This window comes from Danaus plexippus, chromosome 26 (genome assembly GCF_018135715.1).
Source record: "Danaus plexippus chromosome 26, MEX_DaPlex, whole genome shotgun sequence".
Taxonomy (NCBI): Eukaryota; Metazoa; Arthropoda; class Insecta; order Lepidoptera; family Nymphalidae; genus Danaus; species Danaus plexippus.
In genome coordinates, this window is record NC_083554.1 from 1,310,368 (window position 1) to 1,325,106 (window position 14,739).

At 31.3% G+C, this 14,739-nt stretch overlaps 1 protein-coding gene across 1 annotated transcript; it reads right to left on the minus strand.

The window, feature by feature from the left end:
* Window positions 1-10,008: 10,008 nt before the first annotated feature.
* Window positions 10,009-14,258, minus strand: LOC116774479 (ommochrome-binding protein-like). The gene is made up of 2 exons (XM_032667221.2): window positions 14,131-14,258; window positions 10,009-11,125 (listed from the first exon to the last, which is right to left on the minus strand). The coding sequence occupies exons 1-2, from the start codon at window positions 14,144-14,146 to the stop codon at window positions 10,275-10,277; spliced, it is 867 nt and encodes a 288-aa protein (XP_032523112.1). The 5' UTR covers window positions 14,147-14,258; the 3' UTR covers window positions 10,009-10,274.
* Window positions 14,259-14,739: the final 481 nt, after the last annotated feature.

The window sequence follows — 14,739 nt, forward strand, 5'->3', positions numbered from 1 at the left end:
GTTGCTAACGGCGCAGTTTTAAAAATAGCCATTAGAGTAAGTCTTTGGACTTAAATTCTTCTTTCTTGCAAATTCATTATCTGTATATAATAAAAGGTAAACTATTAACAACCACTCAATAATGGATCGGGATCAACAAATTGTATTTTAAAGTGTAAAATGTCTGAAACAATTCGTTGTAACAAACGGAGTGGCGTCGTGAAACGACATTCCATTTACTGACATCTATGTTGAGAGTAATGCAATTTCGATGCCACTTCAACCAAATAACAATTTGTGATGTCTATACGAAATAGCTATGTATACAGTATCGATGTATCCGTATTCCTTTGAGGTACAACAATGTTGGTAACATGTTTCAATTTATTTGTTGGACTCGTATATAGAGCTTTAAAAGATTAATGTAATTGTCGTAGGAGATATTGATGTTGCGATACATGACAGATTATTTATTATAAGCCATATTCCCTCATTATTAGATCACAAATCCCTTTGATTTTTTGTGATTGGTGGATGGAGAGCATCATGTAATTCAATTACATAATAAATCATTATCTTATATCCAACGGGTTTTTATATATAAAATAAATTTTATTTATTGTTAGCGCTATAATAAGTATTTATATTTACTTATTGGTAATATTATATTATATGAAAACGTAGCGTAAGATAAAGGTTTTTTCTTGTGTAATGTATATACATGATGCCTCTATTCATATATATATAATAATAAATAAAATTGAGGTATATGTGTCTTATTTTGAAACAAAGAATGTTTCATTAAATGTCTATGAAAGTATATATGAGAACCACTTTAAACCTGCAATGTTTAAAATGTCTGTCTAGCTATTTGTTATGCCTAATCTCTGGAACTACTGGATCGATTTTGAAGAATCAGACGCTGGTAGTTGATATCATAAGGAGTTATTTATGCTTCTTTCCAACCGACATAGAAAAATAGGAATATTAAATTCATTGAATGTCTTCTATGCTATAAATCTTTCAATTAAGATCTATTTTCAATTTATTTTTTATAATCGAAAGGCTCTTGTCTTGAAGTAGATTTTCGAAAATAAGAATAAAATCTTATAATGATTGTGGCGCATATCTCATATGGGGTTTAATGTGACAGGGAGCCGCAGGAAAGAACTAGTTAGAAACAATAAAGTATCTTAGAATTTTTAAGAACAAATAGCTAATCACCATACGAAACACAAATATATTGCAAGATAAAATGTATAAATGTACTTTCGTGATTTTATAAGGGCCAAAAGTAATTCAAGAAATAAAAACTTTATTTTATGACAAAACAATTCATGATAAATTCAGTCTAGACATTCTCGTTTCATCATTGTCTCAGCGGTCTTAATACATTTAATCTCGTAAATTTAAAATCCAATTTCGAATGTCTCACATCTTATATATACGATTTGTTACAAGATCGTTGTAATAAAAGTGGAATTTATACGTAGGCGAAACCATAATAAGTTGGCCTAACCATGAACTAATGAAGAAAGTTAAACGGAAGTAATTTTATTTTTCAATCATCACCATGAATACTAAGACTTCCGGCAGCTGTGAATCAAACCTATAAGCCTTTATGAAAATAAACATAATTTTTATGCTAAAATAACCGAAGAAGGCTCCCTGGACCACTTCATCGTTTGAAAATTCTCTTAATCTTAAGTGAAACTTTAAATTTGGAAATAAATAATAGTAGTTCGGGGATATATCTAGATTATAAACTTAATTTATAATATATTCATTTTTATATATATATATATATATATATATATAAATTTAAATATATATGTGTATTATATACGTATAGCTGCTCTGTTACTTTTCTCAATTCACTTGTCATTGGGAACAAATTGAATTGTATTGTTTTAAGAGAACACATTTTAAAAGCATTCATCTTTATACGCTCCCAACAAAAGCGATCTATAAATTCAGGTGTCCTGAGCGGTGTGACGATCACAGGTACACAGTAAGTGATGTACATTTGGATCTATATTTATCAGGCTTTGATGCTATGGTTGTTGAGTTGATACTTAAACAGATATTTTAAGGAGAATTTGTGTTTATTAACTTAAGAAAAAGTATTTTTTGTTTATAACAAGAACTTGTTACTTTGCAAGTACGAACAGCCTTTCGATACGCTTATACCACGGTCTTGCCAATTTATTAGCCAATTAAAATGGTTTATTTCTAATTTAATGCTATTTTAATTAGTTACAAAGTTAACAAGGAATGAGATACTTGAAAAAAATAGGCCTTTTACTCTGGAATCTTTATAAACACAAAATTGTTATTATTAACAAAGGTTTTGCAGGTAGAAAGGTATGAAGTGTAATGAAGTTTATCTACTTGGAATCTGAAATATAAACCCATAATAACAGTAGCATTAAATAGGACAACCCTTTCAATTTGGTTGCAGTAATTAATAGTTTTTAATATGTTTGAATAAGTACCCATTATATATTTTAGAGTGACCCCAATAGAAGTTATATTTATATGGTGTACCCAGATAACTTTGATGTCACAGTAGAATAACGATAAAATATCACGTTGTGATATTCTTATAAACATAACACATCAATACATATTATAAAACAAAGTCCCTCGCCGCGTCTGTCTGTTCGTGATAAACGGAAAAATTACTGCACTTATTGTCAAACAGGTATCACCACTCGATAGCGTGATTCTCGAGGAAGGTGTTTGTTTGGTTTGTTAGTTGCCAGAGATTGAGACTATTTTGTTATAATTCCAATATTTTTCTTGCTTTACTATTTATAAGCTCGTGATATTACCTTCTTCCTTTCGAAATATAACCTCTTTAAAATTTCTCTTCTGTGTTAATAGATCCTGAGTCACCTTTTTATTTTAAAGGAATGTTTGAACCCTTGTATCTGGCGAAGGATTCAAGAAAATCGTAATTATTAACATATCCTGCATTGTGCAAAACACTGTATCTCATAAACAGAACAAAAGTTTCATTGCATCAAGCTTTGCGTCTTTCAAATCACCTAACCACCTGTCTGGATATTAAAAAAAGTTAAGACGTTTGTGAAAAAATATTCACTACCTTAAGCTATACTACTTACATAACAGCATTAAATCCAACAACTTTATTTTTATGTACTAAACTTATTATAAATATTTTTATACAACTATTACTATACTATATTTAACATATATATATTATATATATTATATATATTATTTAAAATTAACATTTTAGATACATTAGCATAGTCTGTAAAAGATAAACCTAAATGTGCATCATCAATAACTATCTTCACTTCATTACCCTGCTCAGGACACCTCGATGTATAGCTGGCTTATCTCGGCATAAAGATTAATTTTTAAATGGTAGCGTCTATAAAACAAAACAATTTAATTTCTTCCCAATGAATGTCGTGTTAGGTTTTTTTGCTGAATTCATGGCCACTTCAGTTTAAGTAACATTTACAATGGAATCGAAAATTAGACTTGTTTTTAGATGCACTCACCTCGTCTTTCAAGTTCAAGTGATCTCATAACAGTATTCTCATTCCACTCTCGATTGTTACAAATCGTGGATATAAGTTGTGAGACGAAATTGAACTTTAAAATGAAATTCAAAGATTTAAAAAATTAGAGACACTTATAAAACGACACTGTCTAGACTGAATTTAACAAGAATTTTATTGCGATGTGAAATAAAGTTTTTATTCTATGAAATTCGTGTGACCCTTGTAGGAATAGAAAATGAACTCTTTCTTTTAATATCGTGATTTTCTGTTTGTAACGGAAAATCACGCGCTTAAATGTTCTATTTTCATATAAAATTTCTTAAATTTATAATATTATCGATTCAACAAGTGTATTTTATTGAACAATAACAAATGAATTATTGGGTTTCTGAGATGATTTTGGACGACTAATCTAGAAAAGTGAGCTCTTACTTACTCTCAGGGGAAGTTGACTTTGAACTATTGTAGAGTAAGCAATCCTTTTTAATTTTGTCATTTTGTATCAAACTGTTGTTCAAATCGTTTCAGTTAATATTCGATTTTAATGTTTTTTTAAAGCAAACATGTATTTAAATTCGTATTTATAAGACACGAACCTTCAAACCATGTACATAAGAACCAACAGCAATGTAAGCACGCTTTTGGGTCAATTTATTTCTCCAAACAAAAGGAATACAGAAACTGTATGTACTGAGATTATTAATGTTGATAAAAAAAGCCTGCTTTGGGCAATTTCATCAATTCGTGCTTTGGTAGGCTACTAATATAATCGATAGAGAACGTACGAAATAGAAAATTACGAAAGAGCCCGGAAAAGCTGAAGGCTTTTACTAACCAATCTAAGCTATAACTATGGGGTTTTCCAATAGGGACGCTTGAACTTTGACAGCTGATTGCGGCCATGTTGTTTGAGTGACAGCTGTCAAATGCAGTGTGTTATATTCATTTCGTCCTCCCAAACCACCATGGCAGGTTACAGTGTCGAGCAGCACGTGCAAATCATAAAATTGTTTTATGAAAATGGGTCTTCAGTTCGAGCAACGTTCCGCGCACTTCGCCCGTTTTACGGTCGCGATGATCGTCCTGCCGAGTCGACTATCCGTCGATTGGTGGACAAATTCGAGTCAACCGGGTCAGTTAACAATCAGCCGGTTCCCGTGCGTCAACGTAACGCGAGATCTGCCGAGAATATCGCCGCTGTGCGCGACAGTGTCCTCGAAAACCCGCGGCAGTCAATTCCGCGTCGCGCACAGGAACTCGGCCTTTCGCAGACGACAACTTGGCGAATTTTGCGTTGTGACTTGAGCCTGCACCCGTACAAGATCCAGCTGACCCAAGAGCTCAAGGTTAATGACCATAGACAGCGCCGTGTGTTCGCTGACTGGGCATTAGAGCAGTTGGAAGTTGACGCCGATTTTGGCAAAAAAATCATCTTCAGCGACGAGGCGCATTTTTGGATGAATGGCTATGTCAACAAGCAAAATTGCCGTATTTGGGACGAGACCAATCCACACGAGGTTCACCAAGTGGCAATGCACCCGCAGAAAGTGACTGTTTGGTGCGGATTTTGGGCCGGAGGCGTGATTGGTCCGTATTTTTTCGAAAACGATAATGGTGTGGCCGTCACCGTCAATGGTGAGCGATACCGGTCGATGATAACCAACTTCTTTTGGCCTGAAATCGAGAATATGGATCTGGACAACATGTGGTTTCAACAGGACGGCGCTACGTGCCACACAGCACACGCTACGATGGAAGTTCTGCACGAGCAATTTCTGGACATGGTCATCTCGCGCGGAGGCGACGTGAACTGGCCACCGAGATCGTGCGATTTGACCCCGCTGGACTTTTTCTTGTGGGGTTTTCTTAAGTCGCAGGTCTATGCCAACAAGCCGCAAACCACCGATGCCCTCAAAGTCAACATACGCCACGCCATCGATCAAATACAGCCCGATTTGTGCGCCAGAGTCATCGAAAATTGGACCTTTCGTGTGCGCGCCACCAACCGAAGCCGTGGCGGTCATTTGAATGATGTCATATTCCATACATAATGGGGTCGATAGACCTTCCAAATAAAAAAAAATTTCGCAAATATCTTTCCTACATGTATTTTTTTTTGCATTTCAAAGATTAAGCGCCCTTAATGGAAAACCCTATAGCATAGTTTATCAGATTGTGTGTTTCACAAACTACTCTATATATATACTTATGCTGTTTTTTTTTTTTCAAAAATACTGCAGTTTTTACATATAATAACTATGCAATTAGCATAAATCAGTATATTGTTAGAGGCTATATTGTAAAATATGTATTGTAATAAATATACCGAAACTTGCACTATGAGCTTCGCTGTTTGACTAAAGATTCTTATTGAAGCAAGTAAAATTTATAACGTAACTTTTATACAACAACTTCATAAAGGTTATTAGAAAAGGATAGTTTTTAAGGCAATCCAACTACGAATCAGGTGCTGAGATTGCACGTAAAATTGCTACTGATCCAAAAAGATTTCTAACACATTTAAAGCATTAATGTATGAATAGTTGTTAAAAAATATTTTTTTCTAAAACTATAAGGAACGACAAAAGTTTGTTCACCACAGTGATATGAAAGTGCATATTTCTACAAAATAATTACAATTGGCATCTAGTAAACGCTCCCGTTGTTGAAGACGAAACTCATTGTCTTAGACAGGTTAACCCTATGTTATATGGAAATTTCAATTGCTATTAACCCTTTGAAAATACACTTTAAATCTGTGCTTGACATAGTATCCCCTTTTAATGAAATTTTTTATTACTTAAAAGAAAGTTTTTATTTCAGGAGAGAAACAAAATCCTGAGCAAGCCTTGTTCATACAAGGCATGCGTTCATACGCAGTAGTTGGTTAGACGGTTAGTTAGACGGTTCCACAACTTTGACCAGTTGATAGTCGAAGTTTACCAACAGATGACGCAATCAAACCTGCTGCATTAATAGGGAAGTTTAAAAACTGATTGTTATTTGAAAAAAAAATTAACCAATGAAAAAATACATTATTACAATGTTTATATTTTCATTTTAATATTAGCCTCGATTCAAATCAACAAATTGTCATAACATTTTAAAGTCTAAATTCCCTGTCAGTTGTAACACGAGGGAAACGTCACATGACATTCCATTTACTGACATTTATGTTGAGAGTAATGCAATTTCGATGCCACTTCAACCAAATAACAGTTTGTCAGCTCTACACGATACCGTAAACTAGTGTTGATATATTTATATGCCTGTGAAATATAATAATATCATTCACTAATGGGTGATCTGGTGTGATTGGTGAAGAAAAATTAAAATATTCTTTGACATAATATAATAAAATTAATATTCTTCAAAAGTTCGTATGTGTTCGTGAGTTTAAGTAATTAATCGACTACTCGATAACTATCAAATCTATTTTAATTATAAAGCCAGATTAAGACGTCGAAAACTATAAATCCTTGATGAATTCAGTCTAGACACGGTGCTGTCATTATGTTTGCGGTTTTAAAATATAAAATCTCCTAAGTTTAAATCAATTCCAAATGTCATAAAGCGTGGTTTTGTTACGACTAAGGGTATTATAACAAAACGAAAGTTTAGTTTTTCAAATTAAAGATATACTAACAAATATATCTTTCTAGTTATCTAAAGATGAAAAAAATAATGTTAGCCGGAATTAATGTTAATCTATTTGATATAAAAATAATGTTTATTTAAAGTTAGAATAACGTAATTTGTAACTTACAACAATAAATTTGAAATTATCTCAGCGGTAAACCGAACACGATATTCGTTGGGAACAAATTGAATTGTTTTGCTATAAGACAATACCATTTTGTAAACATTTATCTTTATGCATCCCGGAGAGAAGCGAGCTATAAATCCAGGTGTCTGAACGGTGTATTGAAGTTACTGATGATGCTCAATTTGGTCGGTTAGAGAGTTTATTGAGTTTTTTTATAATGCATATTTTAAAGAGCATTCACTGGTTTTAACGTAAGTATTAAATCCCATCGCCGTCAAAAAACAGAAAAAAACAACTTTGACAAACAATACAAAAGATCTTTAGCTATGAACATATTTAAATGTTTTGAAGACATTGAATTGTACGAACAGTAACACGTCTCGTGAAGCTTTTAATTTGGTAAAAAAAAGTTTATTTATTCTATAAAAAATAAGAAAGTCGTGGGTAGCAAGACTTTATTGCATGTATTACTTAAATAGTTTCACTAAAGGTGATCAATACAAAATGAAATTGCTACGGTACAGTTCAACGAGTATACCTCAGAGAATTTTGAAGGGTCTTTTGTGCCTATAACATTACCTTACGAAAATTGGATGCGGTAGTTTAAAAATAGTTGTCCAAGCAAATGTTTTCATATCTTTGCATTACACTATAAGTCTCTTTATTATTTTTTACATTTCTATATTTTATTTCAGTTTATTAACGTTTCCGTTTCCACTAGATGTTTTTTCCGAAACGAATTCCTTCATTATACGCTCGTGACCGGCATGATCGAGCAAACGGTCCATTGTGACGCCGAATCAGTTGACAATGTTACCCCTAACTAAGTATTGTGCGACATAAGCCTTTGTTACGACACTGTTTTTAAAACGATTGTAAAAATCAATGTTTTCCAAATGTCATAGAGTCTTTCACGCTGTGCCATTAAGTTTATTAGATGTTACTTAGTTTTTTTATTATTATTATTTTTAAAGATTTATGACACTTATTAAGAAATGTAAGTTTCGGATAAATATAGAATATTTATGCCGTAAGTATAAGTGTTTTGAATAACCGTGTTCATGACAACAGAACATTTTGCAAATTTAATATAAATAGCAATAAAAATTCTTGTGGAATGATTTAAACATTGAAAATATTGCATAACATAACGTATATCACAGTGCAAACAACTGACTTTCTAGATTTTTGTAAAATTATTATTTATATCTCAGGCTAAGCTGAATTCGATAAAGTACTCTCAACACAAACGTCCGGTTTATGTAATAGTTATCTTTCGAAGTGATTCAAAATCAATAATGATATCAATTTATTAAGGTTTCCTTTACGCCCAACAAAATAACCTAAACCTAATAAGTTTAAATAAAGAATTTATATTTGTTTCATATTAAAGCATAATTTCTTGAAATAACGGTAGATGTGGCATTTATCTCTGGGCCAAGATATAAAACGCCAAAGGCGCCGTGAATAATTTATAACAAACTTTTTCTAAAAGCTATGGAAGATGATTACAGTGGATAAAAGCGATGAAGGGAACACCTCTTTATTATTTCTTCCCTTTCGTTCATCCGTTGCTAAAAGAATTTCGAAAGAAAATTTTTTACGAAGTCTAAGGACGTATTTTAATCCTATTACTTTAAATCATTTTTACTCAACCATTTGAATTTTACGACTCTTTCCAATCAGTCTTTCTGTAGATAAACACAAACGAAAAAAACAAATGTCTTTTGATGAAATAAATATTTATATATAAAACTACAGTTTGTTAATATAATAACTACCGATGTATTTGTAAGTTGAAAATTCTTTGAAGTCAACATTTTTTTTTAATATAAATTAAAATAGCTCTGAAAAACAGAATATAAATTCAAAATTACCTAAAAAGTTTTCTAAGCTATAAAACATTTATCGGAAATCGAACCGTTCAGTGAAGAGTCGCGCGGGGAATGTTTGATGTGAACGATACCAAGTGACCACTTCACCTGATGACACTTCACAAGCTATTTACATTTTTTGTCAACTGGAACATAACGCTCTCTTAAATACGTCGTTTGAAAATTCTTTGGAAAACGTTGTTCAATGTCGCTAATACCCAGCCCTTGCTGTTTATTTTTGTATAACCTTTGTTACTGTCGCATAACTTTCGTTTGTAATTTCACTTTTGAAGGGAATAGGAGAAATTCCTTCTCGTTGACTGGTTGCCCGCTCAATATATCAATTATCAAACCCAGGAACTTTTACAAAATTTCTCAATAACCTTCAAATATTATGATTAAAATTTAATTATTACATATTTTATGCTTGTCCCAAATGCTGCTTGCTGCATTATATTATGTCCCCAACCCTGATTTGTAAATTGCAATTTAATCCTTACACTAGTTATGCCATTACACTAACCATTCCACTAGAAGGCATCGCGCTTCTAACTTAAACATTTCTTCTTTATACACATATAAGTAATACCCATGGTTAGATTCCCACTACTTATGTACCTTAGAAAATTTACCTAATAGATATTAACTAGTAATATGTAAAATAATTTATGACATAATTGATCACGCTTGGTAGATACTTGGTGAAGATTATTACTCTATGAGTATTCAACTAACAGATTCATATATAAGTATTCTTAATACCTTGAAATAAATAAATTCAGTATGACAGCGCCATTACGGTTTAGTAACATCAGATATGTGGAAAGGACAAGGACAATAAAAGTACATAGACGACCTCATTCCGTGTTAATTTATTAGCAGCTTCCGTCTCGTCCTAGACAGCTATTACCGTTTGAGCTGAATTCCAACAAAATCAAATATTTACCGATCAAAAAATTCACTTTTACAATTAATTTTTTTTTTTAGTGTCTGGTTAATAATGTAAAAGCACAAACTTTGTTTGTTTATTAAACCATTAACCTTTTTTCTAAGAATATATTCGATTTGAAATTATTAAACAATCCATAATACTGTCAAATATATCGTTCAGTAAATTTAACACACAGTTGAATTTGTTTCTGTCAATCGATAAAGGCTCTTACCTTCTGTGATAAGAAAATTATTATCATTATCAAAGGTAAGGGCTCCTATCATTGGAGTATTAGCAATCTTATCTATTCGAGACTGAGAAAGTTTTTCACCGATAGTTATTTTGTATATCCCATCCACCCACCATGCATAAATATTTTCATAGTTATCAATAGTTAATCCCCTAAAAAAAGCATTACTCGATAATAGGAAGAACTCATTATTCTTATAGGCGTATAAGCCGTGTCTACTCAAAAAAACAATTACATTATATTTATTTATGACAAAATTTTTCGCTGGTATATAATCAAGTAGGATATCAAAATTATCACCCTTCTTTTTGACTATTTTGTATTCTCTGTCTCTTATAAAATAAACATGGCCTCTATAAAACATACTAAGAATCGTATCCCCTCTAGAACTGTAAGGGGCAACTCTGTGAGAGTTAGTGTCCAACACATAAATGCCATCGCTGCCTCCCAAATATACCAAACCATTATCTTGATCGAAATCGAATGTACCAAAATTCATGGCCTGTTTAGCGCCGATCACCGAAGTGTTTGTGGGTTCCTCCATACTTATGAAACCGATTTTGGAGTACTCAATGTCATCTATGTTCGGTTCGAAGCTGAAATACAGCGTGTTAGTTGATCTGAGTACTCCCAATTTAGTTATCACGACAGTCTTTCTAAACGGTGCCTGGATATCGAAGAGATAGGATACATTGAAGCAGGTTACATTGACTTTGATGCATGTGGAACAGTCGCTGACTTCATTGGACTCTACAATCGCTGTGATGAATACGAGTAATATAGCGTCTGGAATGATAATATTAATTAATGATATAATATATTAATGTGATCCTACAGACATGATGAATGTCTAGTTCATTAGGATTATATTTCTTGCTCCTTATACCAAAATAGACATTCATTTTAAATTAACTTAACAGTAATGTTACTAAGATTTATATACAGATTAAAAATCATTGATTATAAATATAAGCATGTAGGTAAAACAGACATCTGTGGTAAACGGCTGATAATAAGCGCATGGCTAAATGATATCTAAGAGTATAATAGTTTTCGAGATCAAAAATTTGTAATGAAATAACAATTTTCATATTTACTATTTTATTTATTATGTATGTTACATAAAAATAGGTTTCCCGGACTTTAAGTTACTTTACAACTGCCGGTTTCAGGGGCAGACGAGATGACGATTTATATTGAGAAAAATCGCGTAGTTAAAACAAAAAGCATAGCTTAATTTTAGGTGACTTATAAAAGAATAAGGAAAAGAGACAATAGTATATATATATATATATATATATATATATATATATACATATATCTATACAATATTCATATATATATAAATATATATAATACTAAAAAGCGGAAAAGTTATAAATGCACTCTATTTTACCGGGAACGTGCTGCGTAGAGCGCTCGAAATTTCCAGAAATTAAAAAACAAGCACCGACGGCTTTAATAAGTTTAATAATTTAATGTAAACGGCCAACTGTAAATTTTAATTAAGTTCTAGTTTACAGGGCTATGGCTACAATTTATAAAATTTAACATACTGTCAATTTTCATGGCAGCGATAAATTTATTTAACCGTAAATCACATTCGCCATAGATTCATTATTTGTTTTCACTTCAACGGTATTAATGTGATTTAATTTCGCGATAAATTGTAATATGATTTAAAATTATTATATTTACTAATGAAACATCTGTTTTGTTATAAACAAAGTTAATGAGTAAATAAACAGTATATAACATAGGTATAAAAGAAACATACAGTAGTATAATTTTAAATATGCAGTGCTTAAGAATTAAGAGTAATTCAATAAATTTAAAACGATTTTTTATAAAAATATCATGTATAGTTCCGTCCCATTTCTATCTTATTTTATTCAAGCACACAAAACCTGAAGTCCTAACAAAAATTTAATCGAAGCTTTTAAATTGTCCTCGGAAAGATATGAAAAAATTGACGAACATGGAGACGGTTAGAGAATTTTTCTAGAAAAGTATCATAATGAGTACTACACCAAATAGCACTATAACTGTGTAAAATTACAAACTGTAACTCGTCAATATTTTAATTTATTTCGAAATCTATTTGTTTAAAATTGGTTAGAATTATTTTTCATTAATTATGAAAAAGGTTTTAATAAAATTTAAAAAACGAACGACGTCCTGGGAAACTAGACTATTATACTAAAATTAAACAGGTTATCACTTATCGATAAAAGCATGACTATTGACTAATACTGTCAGTGACAGTGACTACTATTGTTATCTTTAATAATAGAGTCTTCAACCATTGAGGAAAATTTAATATCGGTTCGTTGAGATAACACTTATTGTACACGTAAAACATTGTTTAACCTAAATAACAATGTATTCCAAATAAAATGATTGTTCAAAAAACTGTCTTCATTTATGCTTTTAATGAAATAAAATTTAATAAAACATAGAGATTTATGTGAGAGATATTTTTATATCATTTTCAAAAACTGATGAATCGTTCTAAATGACATTTTGTTTTGACCTTTCGACTATTCTAGAATGACAGCTGGGTTAACAAATTATTAGAGTGCATCGCTAGCTTTGTTTTATTTTTTATTTTTATGCTATGGCCTCATTCGCGCTGGAATCGTTGAATATTTTGCCAATGTCGACGTTCTTATTTGTTAGACGAGTTATAATCTTGAGTACTGTGTGGAGAGAACGCGAAGGAGTTTGTCGAATTGAATAAACGTGTTAATTTAATTATTATATTATGTTATTTATATTTTAAAACAATACTAGTTATATTTTTACCAGCACCTAAAAAAATTTAAGTATCGCTAGCTACAAACAAATGAGTGAAGTCACGGGATATAGTCTATAATCTAAAGATACCTGACATTATTCAATATATATTGTATGCAATGTTTATTAATAATATTGTAATTTATAACAGCATTATACAGATTTGAAATATTTATAACGCGTTAAGCGGTCTCCACGTAACATTTACAATGTACACATCCGAATACATAGTTTTAATAACCAAAGAATATGACGATAATTATATAAGCATAATGTACAAGAACTAAGTATCAGGATAAAATAAAGGCATACAAATAATTGAATTATTGAATTCTTATATTATATGAAGTTAAACAAAGTTGTAACGATATAAAATATTCTTCATAAAATATACTATAAATATGATATAAACTGATATCAGTTTATTAATATTCTATATCAGAATATTCTGCTGATATTTTCCTTGGACCGTAATTCAATAGTCGATGGTCTTCATACTGAAGTGTTTGTTTTAAATTTTGCATGCACCGTATAACGTTATTGGATCCCTGGAAAATCTTATTTACCAAGCCCTCAAGCGGCGTCTTTACAAGTTTAAAGTTCCCAAACTATGAAAAATATCAAAAGGCGAATTTATTGTTGAAGTCTCTTTTGTGAAATTTGAACTCATAAGGAATGTATATCCCCCGCGGCGTTACTTCAGCCAGCGATATAGGTTATACAAGCAACTTTAAGTGTGACTAGCAAAAGAATAAGCTGAAAGCGAAATGTAGAACTTTAAAAGCCCATTCAGGTTTTGATTAATATTTCATAAATGGTTTTAGTTAAGCCTCAATACTAAACATAATATTGATTTAAAATATTTACAAAGTTTTTAACAATTAAACGTTCAACAAAATATTTTTATAATTCTATGTAAAGCGTTATATATATAATCTAAGAGGTAAAATAGTCTTAAACTAAATTAAATATCTTTAAAATAAGTTTGTACTAACCAGATATAAATCCCATGGTTGGTCATCATAAAAGGTGGTGCAGTGTTATAGGACTTAGGGACATCGCTGGCGCTCGCGTCAACCGTTGAAATGACAGTGACTGTCTAAGCGAATAGTACACATATATCAATTAACCAATCTGAGTACTAGATGAGGTATGCTAATTTGATTGTTAAAAGTCCTTACTTTAAACGGAATAAAACAAACAAATTTCTTTATATATAAGAATTATTTAAAGTGAATCTATTCTCTTCATATTTTATTTTTATAATTGAAATTCACAAAAGGCTTTGAAGGCGGAAATTACTGTTTGTATTTAAAGTTCCGGTATTGGTAATTTTTTTTTTTTTAAATATAAAAACCGTTAATATTGCTTAGCTAAGTGTAAATTAGATATTTCTTAAATATTCCCATAAGCCTATTAAAGCAGGAATGTTAAGTCATAAAGCCAGTCATGCTCGTAGGCGGACTGGGGCAAAGACTAGTTTATTTTCTCTTTACACAGTTGTATCATGCACAGAAATAATTGTGACGCTAAAATTACCACGTCATAAGCAGGTAATAGACGTATACCTATTAGTTCAATGCAATTTATTTTTCTGTAATATT